Source organism: Chenopodium album, chromosome 15 (genome assembly GCF_948465745.1).
Source record: "Chenopodium album chromosome 15, dcCheAlbu1.1, whole genome shotgun sequence".
Lineage (NCBI taxonomy): Eukaryota > Viridiplantae > Streptophyta > Magnoliopsida > Caryophyllales > Amaranthaceae > Chenopodium > Chenopodium album.
In genome coordinates this window covers 15673875-15697678 of record NC_137848.1, presented here as the reverse complement: position 1 = coordinate 15697678, position 23804 = coordinate 15673875, and the positions used below count along the sequence as shown (strand labels likewise).

General features: G+C 31.4%; 1 protein-coding gene across 1 annotated transcript; it reads right to left on the bottom strand.

The window, feature by feature from the left end:
* Window positions 1-5868: 5868 nt before the first annotated feature.
* On the bottom strand, window positions 5869-13491 carry LOC145583012 (putative pectate lyase 18). The gene is made up of 5 exons (XM_081640109.1): window positions 13211-13491; window positions 12128-12842; window positions 11612-11803; window positions 9705-9910; window positions 5869-6333 (listed from the first exon to the last, which is right to left on the bottom strand). The coding sequence occupies exons 1-5, from the start codon at window positions 13345-13347 to the stop codon at window positions 6078-6080; spliced, it is 1506 nt and encodes a 501-aa protein (XP_081496235.1). The 5' UTR covers window positions 13348-13491; the 3' UTR covers window positions 5869-6077.
* Between the last annotated feature and the right edge of the window lie 10313 nt (window positions 13492-23804).

The following is a 23804-nucleotide window of genomic DNA, read 5'->3' as shown; positions in this document are numbered from 1 at the left end:
CCTATGTATACTTTGGGCATGACCTCATAATTATATACAAAACCGTAGCATTGATGGCTACAAATCTACAATCAGGGGATCAAAGGTATAAAATAGGAAAGAATATCTACAGCCAACTAATTTACAATTATACAAGTCATAGGCTATAAACTGGGAAGGAAAATAATAGGACCTAATTAATTCACATTTACAAAGATATATACAATATATTTAGCATACAATATATTTAACACTTCCTACCATAAATCATAATGGTTTATTGATGGAAGGTATATCAATTATTATTATTACCGAAATTTATCCTACTATTAAATATCAGTTATAATCTTATAGTTTATTTTATAATAACCAAAATTATCCCTATTTAATATATTAGTTATTTTCCATTCCAAAAAAATATATTAAATATTATCCTATAATTAGTTTAATATTGTAATTAACAGAATTTATCCTATTTTAAATTATGTTTCATAATTCTGTGAATGAATAAAAATAGAATGTTTAATTCATGATGAAATTTATATTGTAATATAATTGTGTCGATAAAAATGATAATAATAATATCACTATTTTAACTAAATAGGAGAAACAAATTAATATTAGACAGTAGACATGACCTAATATAATAAAATTTATGTAATCTTCTTACTTTATATAAGATGGTTGAATATTTGTTTTATAAATGAAAAGAAAATTATGTAGTGTACTTACATTATATAATACGGTTCCATATTTATATATTTGTACTCCAGGTAATGACCTAAACATTTATAAGTCATAACAGTTTTATTTAATGTTATTTAATTAGTGTATCCCCGTTCTTAAAGTATCAATTGGAAGTCTAATAGATGTTAGTTTAACACTTTGTAAATGAAAATGTTATCATCTTTAATTCATAGTTGTAACACTTTCCTAAAATAGATTTGTCACAATAGTTACAACACACTATAGAAGGAAGGTTTGGGGGATTTTTTTGTGTGACTGGCCACAACGTGTGGCTGGGGTTACTCGAGTTACTCGGTCAGGGGTGACTCGAGTTAGTCTTGACCGAGTAACCCTTCAAGTAACCCCTGACCAAACCCCTCAAGTAACCCCTAACCGAATATTCCCTCGAGTAACCCCGTAAGTAACCCATGACCGAGTAACCCTTGATTGAGTAACCCCTTGAACGAGTAACCCCTGACCAACCCCTCAAGTAATCCTTGATTGAGTAACCCCTGATCGAACCCCTCAAGTAACCCTTGATTAAGTAACCCCTGATCGAACCCCTCAAGTAATTTCTGACCGAGTAACTCGAGTAACCCCTAACTGAGTAACTTGAGTAACACCGGCCACACAGTGCGACCAGCCACATATAAAAATTTGTGTTCAAATTGAAGAATGTATACTATTAATTCCAAATATAAATCATAGTAGGCAATTATATTATCTCAGTGTCATGAAAGACAATTAACAAGTTTGATCTTATGATAATTTTTCAAAACATCAACTTTTTTAAAATTTTACTTATACGTAGCCAAAGTTATTAATGGTTAAAGATGTTCATTGGAGACCATACAAATGTAAAGTGAATCGAAACATTTAGGAATTGAGGGATTATATCAATTCTCAAAATCTTAAGAATATAATACATTCAATGCAGCTAGTCCTTTTTCCCAACCATTATAGTAGTAGTAGTAGTAGTAGTAATAATAATAATAATAACATCAACTAAAAGGTAATGACCTATATTTTGTTATCCCATTACCTGAATTTGTTATTTAAAACAATTTTTTACTTTAATAAAACTTATTAAATAATTGTCTTTCATGACACTGAGATAAAAAAAAATTGCCTACTATGATTTATATTTGGAAGTAATCGTAAACATTCTTTAACTTGAATCGTTCATCATTATTAGACTCTATAAATAACATGTACATGATTATTCTATTTATGTGATTATATATATTTTTTAAAAGAAAAAACTGCATACTTCCTCCATTTCTTTATAGTTATAACATAAACTTTATCACGGTAGTTAAAAAAAAGTGGGCCTCACATGTTATAATACATTTAAAATGGGATTAAGAGGTTGTTAAGAGCATAATCAAGTGGGTCATGAGTTTTAGATAAATGTAATAATACAATTTTCACCATAAAAACCTAGCTTCCTATTATAGTGTATTGCAAGTTTGCAACTATTGTAATAAATTTATTTTATGAAAGTGTTGCAACTATAAAATAAAGATAGTAATATTTTCATTTATAAAGTGTAAACTAATACCTATTAGACCATTAGACATTCAATTCATATTTAAAAAGGGAATGCACTAACTAAATAACGTCAAATAAAAATGTTATGACTTATAAAAGTTTAGGTTATTACTTGAAATACTTATAGATAATTATCGTAAGCTACATATATCTTTTTTTATGTTTAAAACAAATATTCGACCTCCTTATATAAAGTAAGAAAAATACATATATTTTATTATATTAGGTCATGTCTAGTACTAATTTGTTTCTCGAATTTGAATTAAATGGTGTCAGTATTGTCATATTTATCGACACAATTATATTGCAATATAGATTTAATAATGAATTAAACATTCTATTTTTCATTCTCAGAAATATGAAACATAATTTAACATAGGATAAATTTTGTTAATTAAAATATTAAATAAAATTTAGGATAATAACTGATATAAAATAGGTATAATTTTGGTATTATAGTATTTAAAATAAATTGTAAGGTAATAATTGATATTTTTAGTAGGATAAATTTCGGTAATTATAATAATAAATAAATTCTTAAGATAATTTTTTCAAAAAATAAAAAAAAAAATTCTTAGGATAATAATTGATATACTTTCCATCAAAAAAAAAATCCACTACCAATTATGTATGAAAGTTGTAAATATATTGCATGTTATATATATGGTATATATCTTTGTAAATAAAAAATAGTTTTATTGATTCATAATTATGTACAAATCTATAGCTTAACTAAAAGCTACAATCAAGGGGGTCAAAGCTATAAACTAGGAAAGCATATCTACAACCAACTAATTTACAATTATACAAATCAAAAGCTATAAACTAGGAAGGAAAATAATATGTTAACTAATTTACATTTACAAAGATATATATAATATATTTAACAATATATCTAAATGGATCTAAATGGAAGTAACTAAAACTACAATCTTAAGACTCCATAAATAACGTGTAAATAATTGTGGGTTGATTGTGCTTTTATGTTATATATATATTCTTTAAAAAAATCTACATATTATTTATATAATTACGTCATAATATATTTTCAGGTAATGCCCAAAGTAAACATAGGTAAATGCCTTAAATACAAACATAATATATAAAACCCTCATTTCCTATGTAATGACATAAAGTAGTTTAGGTCATTACCTAATCCACAAACAAGTTCGAGAAAAATTAATTAATTTTTACTGATCAAACTAACGGGATTCGAAAAGGAAAAAAAAAAAGAGTCGTCTTCTCCGATTACCAGTCGAAAGAACACTAATCATTCAACCTAAATCGCTATGCCGCCGACCATCTATCGTGATATTACAAAACACATATGTGGGTAATTCTTCCTTAGCAAATACTAAAAAAATGAGATTGTTGTTAAGATTTTTTATGAACAAAAATCTAAATTCAAAACTGAAAAAACGAAATTGTACACAATAATTCATTTACTGAAAAAAAAAACCGAAACAGAACAACACAATTTATTTATGAATTGACAATTAACAATGATTTTGGGGATGAGTGCAATGGCTAATCTATGACATGAATGAAGAGCACTGATGAACATTGAAGAACAATGATGAGCGATTTAAATTTTTTAATTTTTTAATTATAAGTATAATTTCGAAAACTAATTAGTTTTTTAAAAATAGATTTTCTAATTTATAATTATGTAAATCTAAAATAATATATGTATTAAAAAGAATACATAATATAAATACAATTTTAATACGTTATGAACATTAAAAATTATTCAAAAAGAAATTCAAAATACTAAATATGGTCCAATCAAATTTCGCCACATAAACAAATTGTGGTGCCTTTTTTGAAGAATGACATTGTAGAATTTTTATGGTAGTTAGGGGCTAAGTCCAACAAAAAAATAGTCGTATAAAACTGAAACGCATCTTTTGACGCAAAAAATGGGAACATACCTGGTCTCACATGCTCATCCTTCAAGGTCCGGACCCACTGGAACCCGCCTCTTCCGGGTCGGAACTACAGTACTATACTCAACTGTTGATTAACTCTTTCCAAATATTTGTGTGCTTTAGCCTTTAATTACCCTAACCCATATTTAAGAGAAATTAGTTGTAAAGCATCTTTTAATGAACCTAATAAAACCTAGTTGTAAAGCATCTTTAAATGAAACTTTACTAACTCCCATAAAATGAAGTTGGCAGCTCCTGCTTAAAAATAGAAAATGAAGATACTATATTACTATTAGTAAACAATTCCTGTGGAAAAATTGTTCCTAATACGTTATTTGCACATTGTTGTTAATCTACTTAATAAGACTTGACATGCCTAAACTTGTCCGATTCAATCTAATCCAATCTAAATTCAATACTAGAGTTGTAACAAAAGATCCCATAAAACATTAGTATTGTATTCTAGAAATGTATTTGAAACTCCAAATTAAGGTAATAATAAAGTTGGCCCTATATAATTGTACTTTAGTGAGTAACTTGACGTATATCAAGCTAAAACCGACAAAGTTATGTGAAGCTAAAAACACCAACGTGGATAGATAGAAAAATAAGAGAAACTCATGTGGGTAGGAGAGATATAAAAAGAAAGAAATGTCAAAAATAAAAAGTGTAGCAACTAATTAACAATTTCTAAAATATAAAAGTGTAGCAACTAAAAAGAAATGGAGGAAGTATATACTTGTATATAGATATAATTGACCAATAATTAAAAATAATACTCCACACTAGTAAATAAATGGGATGAAAACATAATCAATTTTTAAAAGCAAGATTATTTTTTTCATTACATATTTTCTAGGATTAGGCTCAACTCACACGTAGTTTAAAAATGTCAATTCAGATGTTCGGATTGGGTTCAATGAGGTTGAGTCAGGTCTAATTTCAAATTTGAATCACGTTACATTATTATGTTCATGCAAGTCGAAATCTAAATCGGATATTTTTCGAATCAGATCAGGTTTTGACACCTCTAGGTAGATCAACATCGAAATATAGAATCATGGTAAGAAAAGGTTCATAGGGAGTGGAAGAATGTGTAGTGATAACTTGACAAATACTATATTTTATGACTTTCGCAATGTATATCTTCAACGATTAATATCTTTAATTATCAACATGAATAGACATTACACTTTGATAGACATCCTTCTTTTGCCAAAAAATTATCCTCACCATGTAAAATTATAAAAAGTCAAAGTTAATATTAATAAAGTTTAAATTGAGACGATTCAAATGAACACATGAATATGTTATATCATTGTTATAAATCACAAAAACTAGTCAAAGTTAAAATTACGAGGAGTGTAAAAATTGGAAAAAAGGAAAGACGTACATGCTTTTTTTTTTTTTTTTTTTTTTGGGTTGGTTGGTTGGTAAGGAAAAAAGGACCTACTAGCCATTAGACCAAGCTTTGCTTGGTAAGAAGTACATGCTTATGTTGGGAGGCCAATGACTTCCCCATTTAGCCCAATTTTGGCATTACCAAATCCATTTTGTCTAATCCAATTTAATGAAATCCATTATCTACCCTTATGGCCCTCACATGAATTAGAGTATGTTACAAGGTAAAAGTTGAAGTGGAGACAAGATTCAAACGCACATTAGTGAGTAGTGACATTACAGATTCGAGAATAATTAATTAGTGATTAGATTAGGCATTTCTCAGGGTTACAAAATGTACAGTTCAGCTCAGCCCATACTACTTTGGGGTCTGTTCTTTTGTTCAATAATTTCCCCCATGGTAGCAGATTAAGTTACAAAGCCGTCAGACATTACTGAAAATTGGTAATTTTTTTTTTTCCGGGTTTTTTGTCTAAATGTTTTGATTAATAACTATAGACATAATAATGTTAAGGACATCAAGTTATCGTGGTTAGTAATCAAGCAAAATATTAGAACGACAACAACAGCCAAGAAAATGGAGGCCTTAGATAAGGATGGTGCTCCGCCACTCCCAAACATCATGCCAAAGTAGTCTGTATCACCATCGGATCCAGATCCAGAGCTGGAGCTGGATCCATAGCCAGATTTAGCCTGGCTGCTGCTACTCGTGCTTGTTCCACTGCCTTGTGGCATGCTTGTGTCATCTCTGTATGCATAAAAAGTTAAAAATCAATTAGTTCATGAAGTACATGGTCTATATACATAAAATAGGTCAACTGATGATTTAACTCAAGTAAAAAATCCTAGCTCGATTTGGAGAACATGGTTCAGCCCTCCATTGGCATATAACTATGTTGCAAACAACTAGATCCTTTGGTAAGATCGCGTAACGAACTACGAAGTATGTTTTATTACAAACCCAACTTTATGATAAATAAAAAGCTGGGAAACTTTTCCACCGACCACCACAATTTCACACAAATGCATAGCTACATCTTCTACATAATAATCTCTGTATTTTAACTACACAAACTGTTCTAGTTCAATTAAATCTTGTAACATTCCACAACTTGACAAGTAGATTCTTTCTACTATTTTTCCTTTCCATAAATTTTGCAACATTTCCTTCTATCAAGGTTCATAAATATTGCAATATCTCCTTATTTTCACAGTAGTATTAATAGTTCAGTAAAATAAGCATTAAAGGACACAGTGGCAATAATCATGGCATCCAGCTTAAAGAAAGAATAAGCTAATTGTCCAATCAAAAGAATTTCAATCTTATTTGTCGATCATTCAAAGATAGCCATAATACTCAAGATGAAAGGAAATATTAGGTGAAATGATTGTGGTGAACTTTAGAGCAGATCATGGGCCAGGCCAAAAACATATCTGGAGTAAGGTCAAAAGCCAGGACCCAGCCATATCATAGGTAATGTCTACACATAGAGAATGCTTCATTTGGTCATCAACCTACCTAAGTGCCAAAATTATCAATGGCAGACTAAAGTGGGCAACCGCCCAAAATCTGGAATGGCTGCCCCAAATTATATTTTGAAGCCAGGACAAAAGATTTGGGCACAATTTAATTATGGAAAACTGGAAATAAGATGGCTTTTCTTAAAACCACCAAACATATTGGTAGAGATGAATTAGGAGAGTGGTTCGGGGCTTGGAAGCCTTGGTTGGGTCTAGGGTCAAGTGACATGGAAGTAAACACTCTGCTTCAAGATGGCAGCAAACTTCATGCAGCAGGCATAAAGATCCATATCAGGCCTCATGGGGGGTTACAGCCCTTACAGGGGTGGTAAAATGGCCCTAATGGGAAAAACATAAATTATATCTCATTATAAAGCTTGAATGAGAAATCTACATCCTGCCATGCTGAAGCTAGAGTACTGGATTAATGTGAGAAATCTACAACTCTATAAGAATTGATTCCCTACTGCTAATTATATCATTTTCCTCAAACTTGGATCAATTTCGTCTTAGGCTTCAGTTATAGGGACTGAATGTATTAAGCCAGATACCCATGGAGCAGAACAAGGATACAAATGAACAATGAACATTCCTAGCTGCCATTGTTGGCAAATTTGTGGAGCAGAATGTAAATATTTGGAGCATTAAGACGCAGATTGAAGAAAATTCTTCAAGAGTCGGACTTCTTTCAGACTGCAAAGTTTGAATATTAAAATCTAGCAGTCTGCAGTCCCTAATTCCTTATGTAATATAGATCAAAAGCTCAATGCATCAATACAATAAAGTAGTTTTCACCTTATCAGTCTATTAAACTTTGCAGCTAATCACTAACAGGTCAAAAAACGGCTGATTGCTAGTAGAATATCTTATCAGACTACAATCGCTAGTTTTAACATTGAAGCCCTTGGAAACATTGTCTATATCTTTAAAAAACCTTTCTTGTATGGAAAGATTAGAAATAATAGGCCAATAATTACCATTTGGACTTTCATATAAACAATGGGAATTGGCCAATATATGACCAGATAATTTGTATTGTAAATCTTTTTCCTCTTTCTGCATGTGAATTGTTACTATTGTTACAAAAATATCACATGGAGGACTAACCTGTTACTCGTGAAATTCCTGTTTAGTTAGTCTAGATAAGCATAGGAGCTCTAACTTGCATGGAAAAGGGAATTTGTTTTGTTTGGTTGGATAATTTTATGGAGCTATTATATGGCGGCTAGGTAGTTGCTCTTTAGTCAAAAAAAAAAAAAAAAAAAAAGGCAAGTTCTTCATTTATACTCGTAGTCGTAGTTTACTAGTTGCACATAATATATTTCTACCACTTGGAAATTAAAATATCTCTATTGACTCAGCAAACTAACCGTGTTTTCACATACTTTCTATGAATGTGTTTGATGAACCACAAATGAAAGACTCTTTCATATTTCCATATAGATAATGCTTCCATAAATGTGCTTAATATTAGAAAAATTAGAATCATTGATCAGAAACAACCTAAAATGTAGATATGAGCTAAGATGTGTGGACCAAGGATGAGCTAAAAGTCAGCAACTGTCATTATCAGGAAGAAAGGCCTTATCAGCACATGGATGATGGGCCAATTCTGATAACACAACCAGTGGCAAAGGAGAGAAAATCTTTACCTTTTAACTTTGTGCATTAGCTTTTTGAGGAGCTTTACAAAAAGTGAAATTGATAAAATTAAAATGAACAAGTATTTTTCAAGGGTTTGTGTGATTACATTAGTGTTGTGCTATGAAGCTAAGCCCAAATCCTAATTTGCAGAGTTGTTTTTTACCCCTTTACAATTGTTTACTAACCTATTTAATGATTATGTACATTTTATGAGTATCATGTTATTGATGATGTCAACGAAGCAAAGTAGTAGTTTATACAATTATATATCCCTAAAAGTAATGTGCAAATATCTATTGGCTAGAAAGTACAAGTTTCTGATATTTGGAGGAAAGACACTAATAGTCAAGTATGCTTTGAACAGGAAAAGAAAAGGAGTACACATTTAATGGAAAGTAATTGAAACAGCCAATCTATTTGACATTCTAGACACACAATTAATATAACTAGAGGCAAGGGACTGAATAACCAATAACAAGTATAAAGAAATGATGCACAGAGGAATCAGTAGTCACTCTCTCCGTCTTCAAAATATCCCTGGTACATGTGAGGGACGCTAGAGAGTGATTTGGCAATGTCTCTTAAAACAAGGGATATCAAGTACCATAGCGGACGATGGGACGACGAGGGTATAGTTAGGTACGTTGGGGATAAAAACCCCCAAAAGTAGGCTATGGATATGATTCTTATAGAGAACAAAATTCTTTTTCACAGTTTTCTCTCCGAGCAGAATAATATACTGTAAAATTGAAAAAATTTATGATTTCTTATACTTTTTCTCATTCACTTTACACATTCCTCATCTTTGTTTGAAGCAGTAACAACTAATAAGAAACAATATATTTATAGAAAATTAGCTTTTAAAAAAAAAAATTATAATCTTGAATAACTTGTAAGAGTAAAAGTAATAATCAGATGAAACAAATCAAGAGCTAGGATCAGTTAAACAGTTACCTGGGGTCTCCAAAAGCACCAGCATACATGGTAATCTGGTCAATAGCTGCTGCAGATTTGGGTGCAATACTAGAGGCTTTAGTATATTGCGAAGTTAAACCGTTTCCAGAAGGCACAAAGAATGCTCCATTTAACATTATGTCCCCTTCACTCCTCCAGTTCCAACTTGCCCAATTCTTATCCCCTGATTCCACACGCCTTGTCACCTGATGACATTCCAACATTACAATTAAAGACTTATTTTTTCCCTGTCCATTAATTAACAAATTCACAGAATTCTTCTTGTTCTAAAGAGAAAGGAAGAGGAAAATCTCACATAAAACTTAAATATAAAAGTCGGAAATCTAAATTCACACTTTTCAATCCTGAAGTCAGAAATAGTAAGAACAAACTCCAAGCCTCAAACTCTCAAAGTAAGGAGATGTCATGCCTACAAATTCAACATTTTAACTCATAATTTAATGTCATTTTAAATTGCTATCTTACAGTCAAATATATCATCCAGGGTGACTAAAAACTTCTAAATAAAATAGGGAACATTCTTGTGTGTTCAGCTCAAGCAAATCAGAATTAAGTTTCATTTAATATACAAATCATGTTATTCTCAAGCAAATTTTATTCCTCATAAAGAAACCGTGCACCATTCAGATATGAAATTTTCATTGTACAGCAAGCTCCGTGACTAGTGCATAAATAACATGATACACAGTCATAGCTGTGGATCACGCCAAGGATGAAGCATCAATGAGGAAATTGACGGGCAGATTACAAACAGTAAAGGCAATGCCATCCAAGTGGATACACTAGGTTTGAGGCAGTAGGGCTATTAGGTCTGCATAGGAGGATAGGTAAGATTGTTGGATTGTGTTTTAAAGGTTTCCAACGTAGTTCATTGGAGATCATGAAAAGGCAGACGCCACAACTATTTTGAGCGGATAATATCAAGATTGATAATTTTGGAGATTTAAAGGTAGACGGATTTCCCCTTACAACCCACTAATTTAAACTAATAGATTGGGGAAAAAAATTGACATATTTTTAGAATACAGATGGTAACTGTTTAATTGTGATAGTGTTCTTGATCTGTTGGAACAACCTGACAATACTCATTAATTAATTCAAACATACATTTTTCCAATACAAATTTAAAAATAATTAACTCAATAACATTCTGTTCAACAATTAGAAGTCTGAATATTAAGTAATACTATAATTAATTATAATGATAATAAATCCTAGGGGAAAAAGGTGGCAAAGATTCTCTATATATGCTGTCAAGCACCTTCAGACAGGCCCACATCCACTGGGTAGACTAAGACAGTATGACTACATATCTGAGAAGTGAGAACTGACATGAGATTCCAATTTTTAAAGGTCTTTATTTAAAGCCTCAATTGGTTGAACCAGTTGTCCTTGTTCTCAAAAGTCCAAAATTTTGTCTATCATATATTTTTGTGGGTCCCTTCCTAGCCAATTCATAAACAATAATACTACAAACAAACTCAAGAAACAATCTCTAAAACTGAACAAAATAAACAAGCTCTTTGTTTCCCTTAAAAAGCTATAATACTCCATACTCTGTATTTATCAAGCATTTAAGGTAAAAGATACACCGAGTAAATTACTTCAAGTGAAATAGTTCAAAAAACTGTTTTGTGCCATCTTGAAATATCTTCACTGTCTAGCTACTCCTTTCCATAAAGTAAAATCTTAACACCTAACTAACTTTTCAATTCGTAAACACGCATTATTTTAAATGACAACGGATTTAGATGCAAGTATTAAACTTAAATCAGCCGACAAGAAGGGCGGAAAATCAAATTAACAATTTTTTGAAGGCATTAAAAAAATTAATAGCAAAGAAGCCAAAACAAATGCGGTAAGACAAAAAGTACGAATTGTCTAACCTCCTTTATATACGGGTTGGCCGGGGCTGTGTACCGGTTACCTTGGCTATTGATTGTGGGGTTATCACTCCCTCCAATTACATAAATCTCCCAATACCTGAAATCATTGTTAACTACATGCACATACCCTCTTCTACACCTAGGCATCCTTTGCACTACTCCCTCTCCAAACACATTAAAAGCCAATGTCACCTGTTTTTACACAATCAACAAAATGTCACAACCACATTAGAGTCGGGTTGCTAAAGTGAAAACTGTTTTTACCATCTCAACTCATTGAAACAAACACGGAACAGGACACCAAAGTGAAATAGAATTTGTTATAAACATCCAGGTGCACCGTACACCTAACTAACCTAAGGTTAGTTTTATCTCCTCATTTGATGATTAAATGAAAAACAATCCTCAAAATGAGAACAAAATACTCATGGGTATACGGTGCATTCAGATGCATATAACAATCTCTCGAAATTATAAACGGTAAAATAAGAAGATACATTGAATAAGAAATTATACCTGCATTCCCTCATCCAACACATGGCCATCACTATTACCAAGCAACATAACATCGTTATGGTGAGTAAAATGACTGTTAGAAATGGTGAGAGCTGTGGTCCCCACAGTAGCATCAATCAGCCCATCAGTACAGGAAGATAAAGAGCAATGATCAATCCAAATATTACTTGACCCAAAAATTGTCATCCCATCACCGTCCGATTTCGACCGGTACCCTACATGAGTAGGACTCGACCGTACAAGCGCATTTCCGGCAGGAACACAGTTATGCACATGGATGTTGTGTATGATAATATTCGATACATACTGTAGTGTGATGCACCCACCACCTGTAATGTGTACATTCGCTCCTCGACCATCAATAGTTTTGTAACTACTAACAATTAGCTCATATTTGAGCTTGATTGTCATGTCACTCGAAAAAACAATCCACAAGGGTTCATCCTGGAGCACACCATACCTAAGCGTACCCGGTTTCGGGTTTACTGGATCAGAGTCGGATGAGTCAGTGACTACATAGATCTGACCCCCTTTTCCGCCTAGTGCGGATTGGCCGAAGCCAATGCCGCAATCGGCTAACTTCTGGCGGTTCGATGCCCAATGTGGGTCGCACCGCCAGCAGTCGTCTATTGGGTTGCCGGTTAAGCAAGAGGATGAAGGTGTGTGCTTGGAATCTTCAAGCATTTGTCTTCTTACAAGTGAGGCATTCACCATTCTGTAATTGAATACAATAAAGTCAGTGACACTTTTACTAGAATCTGACTAATTGGTAATTCAAAGCCTACTAGTCTTCCGACTAATCTGGATTCGAGCCGGGGTTGTCCCCAATTGTGAACTCAGTTTTTCATAGAATATACAAGTTGCCAATTTAAGTAAAGAAGCTAAAATAGAAAGCAAAATGCTAGTAATTCTAAGCACATTAAGCACATTAAGCACATTAGATGTTCGATAAATTGCTCAAGCGAGAAAAGTGTTTACACAATGCATGCATTAATGAAACAAATCACTACCTAGATCAATGTTTGAGTTTCTAAGAAAAACCCAGATGAAATTTTCGAGTAAAATGAAGAAAAGAAAAAATACCTGTGAACATCTTGAGCAACAGCTTCAGGGTCAGGGTGTTGATGGGGGAGTACGAGGTTGGTGGTGGCAGAAGACAGAGGAGGAGAGAGAAAGAGAAACAGAGAAAGAAGGAAGAAAATGTGGTAAGAGAGAAGCATTGTGGAAGGTTGCAGAAATGGCGGACAAATTGGGTCAGTAGAGTGAATGATTCATTCTACTATAGTGAGGTCATGGAAGCAGGAAATGGTGAAGCTGCTGCAAAATTTGGGGGGATGTGATCTGTATTTTGTTTGTGTTTTCCCAGTTGAGTTTACAGCTGCATACGAGTATAATATACCGGAAAATTTTACTGCGTCTAAAAAGTTGTCCTGTAGTCGGAAGTAGCTGTTGTATGTTAATTTCATCATTTTTACCTTTATCATGCCCCTATTCTTTAGAGCTGTTGTGCTCTATTGAAATCTATTTTACCGAGCTCTGTCCTGCTCTGCTTCGCTAAATAAAATTGTTCTGTCATACTCTGTTGATACTTATTCTGTTCTGTTAAAATCTGGCTAGAAGTTCAAAATAACATGGTCATACTCTATATTACTTCTTCCCGTGTCTCTATTTGTTTGCTTGTTACTCCATATATTTTCATGATGTACGAGTAATATTTAAAAACTCTAATCACAAATTATCACATTTTTATGATTCTAGCATGTGTGAAGTTCTAGAAATTTTCATCTTTTTTTTTTTAATTTTGTAAAATGTGAAAAATTCAATGAGGCAAATATAAAGGACAAAAATATTAATATATAAAGTACTATGATCCCTTTGGTTTTTTTTTTTTTTTTTTTTTTCAGTTGCATCACTTTGACCAACAATAAATTTTATGAGATTGATTAAAAGTTGTTAAAATACTACTCTGTATGTGAGTGGAGTTTGTTGTGAAATTAATACTATAATAAAAAAAATGATACTGGGTAGATAATTTATGTCAAATTAAGGGTGTGACCGTTAGAGCAGCGAGGCTCCTCTTAGGTCCTGGGTTCGATTCCATTTTTTGTAGAAACTTTGAATTTTAAATTTTTACTTGGTCTTTTAATTGATAATTAGAAGAAGTTTACATTGTCAATTTTGTGTTTATTGGGGACGGATTTTTGTTTTATGTGTAATATTGATTTTTTGCAATAGAATTATAGAAGTAGTAATGTATTAGCACGCTTTCAAAGTATGAAAACTCAAAGAATGCTTTTGTAGTTTTTTTTTTTTTTTTTTTTTAAAAAAAAACAAAAAAAATTGTGTTATCCATCCATTTGTAATAAAAAAATTTGAATGTATGTATTGAATATTTAATTAATATATGATCATAGTTTTTTTTTTTTTTAAGATTCGGAACCCACAGTTCGAAATTCCTGGATATGCCACTAATCATATGATCTAGTGAGCCACTTAAAAAAAACTGGAAAAATTATATTTAAAAAAATTAAGCTTTTACTTGGTCCATTTCTTCATGGACGGAGTTTTTAAGATAAATAATACGGAGTAGAAAACTAGAAAGTACGGAGTAATAAAATATGATAGAAGTTGGGTTGGGTTAAAAAATTAAAAAACAAAAAAAAAAATCTGAAAATGCAAAAGTGAGTATAAGTGGGGACGACAAAGAATATAAAAAATATTAAAATATGATTTGAGAGGAACACCAGCGAGGAGAAAAATACTCTATAATAAAATATTGTTAAAAAAATTTCAAAAAAAAATGGAGCAAGTACTCCCTTTATTTTTATTTTAGTGCCTCAATTTGATTGGCACACTTGCCAATTCACAACTTTGACTAATTATATTTTTAATTATCAATAGAAAAAATTGTCCGGAATAATCCCACCATTGGGGCGTCCGCAAAAATAATCCTACCTTTGGCATATTTTTAAATAATCCCACCTTTAATATCAATCCGCTTTAAATGGTCCCGGGTGACCAGTAACCGGTAGAAGACGTTAATTTTTTTTATTAAGTTTAGATTACACGTGTCACAACTTGATTTGTCTAAAATTAATAAAAAAACAAAAAGTAAATTAAAAAAAAAAAAACCAACCAACCCAACCACTGCGACCGCCAGCCCTACCGCTGAATAACCGCCGGCGCCGAGCTGGGCCACTCTCGGGCTGGGCGACTCATTTCCCCCTTCTCCTGCCGGCAAATTTCTCCCCTTTCTCGCCGGTGAAACTCACCCTACCCATCTTCACTTCCCGTTTGGTTTTCGATCTGGGTTGTTTTGGGTAGGGTTTAATGTTTTGGGGTCGGCGAATCAGGGAGGGGGTTCATTTCGGGGAGGCGGGACATTTATGCGGTGGATCTGGGTGGGGATACGGAGGTCGACGTGTTTAAGGAAATGGGTACGACGATCGTAGCAGCACGGCGCGTCGCTCATTGAGAGGTCGACAGGCGTCAAGCTGGTGGGAGTGCGCTGCCGTGATGGGTGCTTAGGCTGGTGGGGTTTTTTTTTATTTATTTTTCAAAGGTGTTAGGTGGTTTAGGGGAAGGGGTGCAGGCGCGCCGCCGACGTCGGCGGTGGTGCTGGGGTTGGGGGTCTGGGTGACTGGAGCCACGGGGCAAGGGGTGTAGGGGCGGCAGGGAAGGCTTGGGCTAGTGGTGGTTTTTAAATAATTATTAATTTTATTTATTTTTTCTTTTTAAAAAATTAACTTTTCATTTTTTTTTATTTTTTGACAAATCACAAGCCGACACGTGTCAAGTAACTTGTTTTGCTCTATTTCGCTAAGTGAAATTGTTCTACCCTGCCTAGAAGTTCAAAAGAACATGGTCATACTCTATATTACTTCACGTGTCTCTATTTATTTGCTTATTACTCCATATATTTTCATGATGTACGAGGAATATTTAAAAACTCTAATCACAAATTATCACTAATTCGTTTAGGTTATCACATTTATATGATTCTGGCATATGCGAAGTTATAGAAATTTTTTTTTTTATTTTGTAAAATGTGAAAAATTAAATGGGGCAAATATAAAGGACAAAAATATTAATATATAAAATACTCTCTTTGGTTTTTTTTTCTTTTTTTTTTTCAATTGCATCACTTTAACCAACGATAAATTTTATGCGATTGATTAAAATTTGTTAAAATATTTCTCTGTATGTGAGTGGAGTTTGTTGTGAAATTAAAACTATGATTAAAAAAAAAAAAAGACACTGGGTAGATAATTTATGTCAAAGTAAGGGATGTGAAAGTAGACGAGCCACTAAAAAAAAAAATACCCGGAGGGTGTATGGTTTTGTAATACCCCGTATTTTCTAATTAATTAATTAGGAATTATTTTATAAAAAGGGTATTTTAGTAAATTTATTATTTGGAGCAAAAATGATATTTAAATTTTGGCGCCAAAAGTATTTTGAAATCTAATTATTATTTTGGATAAGATTTATCATTCATTTATCTTATTTTAAAAGCCGGATTATTTATATATATTTTGGATATTTTAATTAAAGCAAAATTATATTTTATTAATTATATTAAATGGCCGAAAATTCCCATTTATTTAGCTAGGAAATTCGGATTTTCTATGTATAGAAAATCTGATTTTCTATGTATAGAAAATCTGATTTTCTTAGTTATTTATTGGTGAATAATTGGTAAATAATTAATTAATTATTTAATTAATTATTCTATATTATTTACACAATTATTTTTATTCCTTAAACCGAGCAAAAATCTTCCTAAATACTACTAAGGGAATCCGAAAATCTGAGCTATGGAAAGCTCAAGATTTTCGGCCCTCTTGTATTATTTTGGGAGAAATTATTTTGGTAAATTGTATTTTTAATTATCTCCAAGTAATCTTCCTTGCCATATTATTTTTCATGACAAACATACCTTCCATATTTTATTAACACAATCACCTTAATATCAAAACTTTCCATATTCCTCTCATTCACTTCTCCAAGTAATTCCATAAACCCTACTTGCCATAATTCTTCCCACATTCTCTTGCCATAATTCTTGCATGAGCTAGCCTATAAATACCATTCCATACCTCTCACATTCTCCACACCAATTCTCTTCTTTTTGCTTCTCCTCTTTTTACATAAATCATCTCGTTTATCTTTGAAGCCAATTTTTGGGCACTTCTGGTCAGTTTTTGGGGTATTGATGTTTCACAGAAGATTGTTCCTCTCAAAAAATCCTTGAGGTTAGGCTCAAGAATCACCCAATTCAGAGTTATATCAACTGAGTTACAGCCTCTGCAAGTTCTGCCTATTCTTTCTAACGCAAATCCAATTTTTCTCTTTTCCTTGGTTTCTTATCTTTTCTTTTTCTCTTCTCTTATTCAATCATTATTATTATTATTATGGGGGATTTATAAAAATTATTATGAGTAGTTTTAATTATATAAAATCATATTTTTAATCATGTTTATGAAAATTAATTTAAAAGGTTCATGTACATATAGTTGGGGGGGTTTTAATTTAATTATTGTGATTATTTCTTAACCTTATATTTATTAAGGTTATATTTATTTGTAGGGTGTATTCGATCAAGATTCTTGAGGTTCTTTTTGTGTGTTTTTGCTAAGCAAGAATCAAGGTACGTTAGGTGGCTAGATACCTTGAAAGTGATTGGTTTGAATAAGCATGTTTGAATGATTTTATGATGATTGAATTAAAGTAAATTGAATTATGATTTATGAAATAAAAACATGTTTAAATAAATTGGTTTTGATAAATAAATTGGAGTATTGAATTTATATCATGTTTTAAATAATTAAAATTATTATTCATGTTTAAAAGGTTTGATTTTGAAAGCATGTGGAATTAAATAAAAAGGAGTTTGAATTATTATTATTAAAAGTTGGAATTATTGGATTTAAAGAGGATTTATTGAATTATTATTATTAATGCTTTACAAGCATGTTGGTAATCCCACTACGCGGATTTGGTTTATTGATAAGGCCTTGGACTTTGTATGATCGGGTCTTTTCTCAAGAATAGCCTTGTAATATGAGGAGACTAGCTTGGGGGGTGTGCACACTTGGGTGAGAAATTGGATTAAAAGGAATTGGTTTTAAAAGGAATTGGATTTTAAAGAGGAATTGGTTTATTGAATTGACTATTGATATTGATTATTGAAATTGGTTTTGGAATTTTGAGTTGGAATTATTGGTTAAATTATTGGAAAGGATGGAATTGATTTCAAAAGCATGTTTGCTAATAAATTGAGTTTAATTATCTTGCACATATCGTACTTAGCATATTTTGTTAATCCGTATTTCTTGTTTTGTTTTGGTTCGTCCTGTTTACCTTAATGGTAAGTAGTGTTGATTAATTTCAGGTGGAGTTAATAATTGAGCATTTGGAGTCCTGGGAATGGTTTCACCTACATTAGGAAAATGTTGGTTTTGATGTTTATTTTTGAGTACTCATGACAATAGTTACTATTTATAGTCTATTATTAATAAAAGAAGAGTATTGAAGTATTCCGCTACAAAGTATTGGTTTTGTTTAGTAAGTTTGAGTAGCCTTGCATAATCACGCGACGGTAATACGCCTAAGTCTATCTCTACGGTATAATTATACGTATTATACTAGTATTTCCGTAGAGGGAGATTTGAGGGTGTTACAGGTTTGAGTGGGGATCATGTGATCTAGTAAGCCGCTTAAAATAAATAAATAAATAATTAATTAAAAAGAAAAAAACCGAAAAAATTATATGAAGTATTTAAAACTATTAAGCTTTTACTTATGATTTTACTATGCATTACTCTCTCTGTATTTTATTACTTGATCCATTTCTCCATGGATGGAGCTTTAAGATAAATAATACGGAGTAGAAAACTAGAAAGTACAGAGTAATAAAATATGATAGAAGTGGGGTTGGGTTGAAAAATTAAAAATTCAAAAGTGAGTATAAGTGGGGACGACAAAAAATATAATTAATATTAAAATATGATTTGAGAGGAACACCAGTGAGGAGAAAAATACTCTGTAGTAAATAGAGCAAGTACTCCCTTTAATTTTATTTAAGTGCCCCAATTTGATTAGCACGCTTGCCAATGCACAACTTTAACTAATTATATTTTTAATTATCAATGAGTATATAAACTATACTCCCTCTGTTTCACATTGATATTCCTGTCTGGAATATTTTAACTTTTAAAAATAAGAAATAATCTTCTAAATTTTTCTCAAAATATAAGAACAAATATAATCATAAGGGTTCTGATTTGATTCGTTTTGGTGAAAACATTTTTAATACTACCTTTGTTTCTGAAAGTGACTCACTATTCAAGGGGTCAAAATAAAATAACTTTGACCACATTTAATGAATTATACAATATAAATGAATTAGCATATGGGATCTTGTTAGATTCCCCTTATTAAAAAACTAGTTTTGTGCCCAGTGTGATGTTCGGGTTGTTTATTAAATTTTAAAATAAAACAATTTTATCTAAAATATATATGTTATATGAATTTTCTACTCATAGATTAATAATCATTTGACAATCAGACTTGTCTGTTTATGGGTATTAATAATGTACAACCAAAAAGAACGGCCGACTAAACCTGTGATCTCTTTTAATTTAATCTGAATATCTAGCGAAAGGCTGGTTACATGTTAAGACTTAAGAAAACGGTATTGTAGGGAATATTTCAAGCATTAACCCCAAGCTTGAACCCCACTGTGATCATACACTTAAGTATGGTGGCGTCCAAAGGGAAGGAAGCTAGAGCAAAAGAGTCGCCAACAAGTTTAAGAACTTGTAAACCGTTCACAGGGTGAAGGTTACACCCCTTAACGATCCATGAGATCGTCAACTCCAAAAAGGTCTTGAACCAAATAGGGTTCGGGGATGAAGGTACAAATCCAACCTAAAAGAGATTGAACCTGCCCTATAAAATAGGCCTCTACTTTATTCTTCTCGTATTCATGTGCGCTTTCTGACTAACATGCAAACATTAGGTTAACCATAAACCTGTTTATCTATGTAGGTTGAATATTTATGCACAAACAAAACTATTATTGGCGATCACTTGAGTTATAATCATATTAGCCTAAACAAGATTATTAATTATCTTATTAAGCGTGATTACAAGTGCAAATTCCCTTTAAACATGAATAAAAGGCGTGATCAAGCAATAACAATAATAAAATATATCAAGCAACATAATAATAATCATCATAATAATAATCATAACAACGCTAAAGCATAATATTAATAGCAAGATCCTAGGCATGATACTAACAAGATTAATAACAAACCCTAGCATGTCACTAAACAATAAAGATCAAAGCTTAAACCTAACATGGCACTAACATGATATTGATATGATATTAGAAAGCATAGGAAGCACCCTAAACATGATACTAGAAAGCAATAATAACATCCTAACATGATGCTAGGAATCAATAATTTTAAACATGCTTTCTACAAGAATAGAGCAATAAGACTACATACTTTGATGCCTCGTATCTCTTTCTAATAACAAAAATACACGCGTTAGTAACTTCAAGGAAAATATGAAATCAAACAATCAAATTAAATAATTGAAATAGAGGTTTGGGACCAAACCCTCATAAATTATAACCTTTCACGCCTAGGGCGAAGGCAACTTCGAACTTGGCTAGGTGTTTCTAGATCTCGTGTATGCGAAATTGTGTTTGTGAAAAGCTAGAGAGATGAGAGCTTAGAGAGAATTTAGAGAATAGATTGATTGTAGAATGAGAATTAATTGTTTTTGATGATTGTTGATGATTAAAAACGGAGGTTCAGGACCCTATTTATAAGAAAACAGTTCGGAAATAGGTAGAATTTGATAAGGAATAAAACTCCACGCTGTCGCCGTAAAACCAAACTTGTCGCGTAGCGATAGGCCTGTCGTTTGGCGACAGCCTGGATTCCTACGCACTTTCAAACACGGAGTCCACTTATCAATCAAAATTGACTTGTAAAGTCCGTATGAAAACTGAAATCGTATAAAATAATATTTTATTCCAAGTAAAACTTTTCAAAATATAATTATTAATTCTAATTTTATTAGGACTTAAGAGAACCTTCTAGAGAATTCTAGAAGACTATAATTAATTCTAATAACTTTAGGAATAAACATTAACATTGGGCCCTCCCCTAGATCATCGGGCCGCATGTAAAGATCAAACCGGGCCCATTTTAGTATTTTGGCCATAACTTCCTCATTATTCATCGGAATTGGGCTCATAATATATCGTTGGAAAGCTCTTTGCAAGCCCCATCCAACTACACTATTATTGGACCTCTGTCGTGGACCAAACTAAACTGGATTGGCTATTTTCATAAAATAGAGTTGTTTTTCGAAAAAAGAAAGAAAGAATTTTTAATTATAACCAACCGCAACACCTGACCTTTCACACTTTCACCTTATTCGATTATCATTTGACGCAAAAGGTATTCATCACTGGGTTTGATTTTGGGGAGACACAAATGGGTGTCTACAGGTATATATAAGTACATGTGTCTTTGATATTTTATTTTTTTACTTCTATACGTATATGGATCTGTCATTTGTATAGAAATATTGGTATTTTATTGAAAATAAAATTTTAAACTAAATTTTATTGAAAATAAAACTCTAAAATAACTTTTTTAATCCTACTAAGGCTCTGTTCTCTTCACCTTAAAAAAATAATATTAAGTAAAAATAATTTCATTTCAGTAAAAATAAATTCAGTTCAGTAATTAATTTCAGTTCAGTAAAAATAATTTCAATTCAGTAAATATAACTCAGTTCAGTAAAATTCAGTTTTCTTAAAGAAGAATTTCAATAGAAAATCAGTAAAAATAATTTCACTTCAGCAAAAATAATTTCAGTTCAGTAAAATTAATTTAAGTTCAGTAAAAATAATTTAAGTTCAGCAAATATAATTTTGTTTCAGTAAAAATAATTTCAGTTCAGCAAAAATAAGGTGAAGAGAACGGGGCCTAAATGTATCTAAATTTCATTGAAAATAAAACTCTAAAATAACTTTAATTTTTTATCCTACCTTTTTATCATAATTTTACAAAAAAAAATTCAAATAAATCTTACGTATCATAATTATAGTTAATTGTTGCCTACGTGGCACGACACCTGGCAAAAAGTTGGAATGTCAAGTGTCGTTATCTCGTGGCCTGGCTAAAAGCTTAGCTTTATATATTAGTTATATGATTGTAAAGTATACTATTTTAACCGATTAGTATTGATATATTAAAAATGGATGTTTTAAGTTTTGAACTATTTCCTCCGCTCCAAAAAATATTATGATATAGAAAAAATAAATTTATATGATATTTTTTGAGAATTATAATCTAAAATTTATTTTGAATAAAATTAAAATTCAATATATACATCTGAAATATCGGTATTTCATCGAAAATAAAACTCTAAACTAACAATTTTATCCTAAAATTCTATCCAAATTTGATTGAAAATAGAATTCATAACTTATTATTATTTTTTTTAATCTTATGAAGTCTATCTTAATCTATCCAACGTGGTGCTACACTTGGCGAAAAATTGGAACCCCATATATCACTGTCTCATGGCCTGGCTAAAAATTTAGCTCTATATTATTAGTTATATGATTCAAAGTATGATTTTCAAATATCAACTTTTTATAATTTTCACTTATACATAGCCGAAGATATTCATAGTCAAAGATGTTTATTGGAGACTGCGAAAATGCAAAGTAAGTCGAACTTTCAGAAACAGATGAAGTATATAGCATTTCTAATTTTTGCTAGCGTGAGATTAAATATATTCACGGTCCAGAATTTACAAAAACTTGCATCAATTTACGTAAATAGGAACATCATTTTGAAATGAATGCAGTAAATAGTTGATATTTGAAAATTATGCTTTGAGACGATTCTAAGATTTCTAACAAGTACTTATTGATTATATTTTATCTTACGTATAAAGCACAAACATTGGTCAAAACGGTGCATGTAAATAGTGTCAAAGTCAAACTGAGATACTTAAATTAAAATGGAGAGAGTAATAAAATACAAACGCAAAAAAAAATGTAGAGCAAAAAATACAGGGAATCATATAACTAATATATAAAGCTAAACTTTTAGTCAGGTCACGAGGCAGCAACACTTGGTGTTCCATTTTTTCGCCAAGTGTCGCGCCACGTTGGATAGATTTAAATAGACTTCTTAAGATAAAAAAAAAAGTTAGTTTAGAATTTTATTTGGATAGAATTTTAGTTTAAAATTGTTAGTTTAGAATTTTATTTTCGATAAAATACCAATATTTCAGATGTACAAATTGAATTATAATTTTATTTAAAAAAATTATTAGATTATAATTCTAAAATAATATCATATAAATTTATTTTTTTATATCATATTTTTTTTGGCACAAAAGTTTTAAAAAAGTCGATTTACAATAAGTTATTGAATGGCGGTGGTTGTGGCCTAATATACACATGTGAAAGTTTAAAATTTGTTACCTCTCTTATTTTTTTCTCTCTCCTCCTGCTCTAGTTTTTTTTTTATTTCTGTTTTTTCTCTCTCCTTTGCTCTTCATTATCCCTCTTTCTATCTCCTTTGTTCTTCAATCCCTCGTTTCTCTTTCCTCTTCATTTCTCACCCAA

What these genes read in the sequence shown, in the direction of transcription:
- LOC145583012 (XM_081640109.1), bottom strand. Translation starts at nt 13,347, where the DNA reads ATGCTTCTCTCTTACCACATTTTCTTCCTTCTTTCTCTGTTTCTCTTT. An exon ending in GTTGCTCAAGATGTTCACAG is followed by an intron (nt 12,843 to 13,210) that starts GTATTTTTTCTT and finishes ATTCAATTACAG; the next exon opens with AATGGTGAATGCCTCACTTG. An exon ending in CCAACCCGTATATAAAGGAG is followed by an intron (nt 9,911 to 11,611) that starts GTTAGACAATTC and finishes GAATGTCATCAG; the next exon opens with GTGACAAGGCGTGTGGAATC.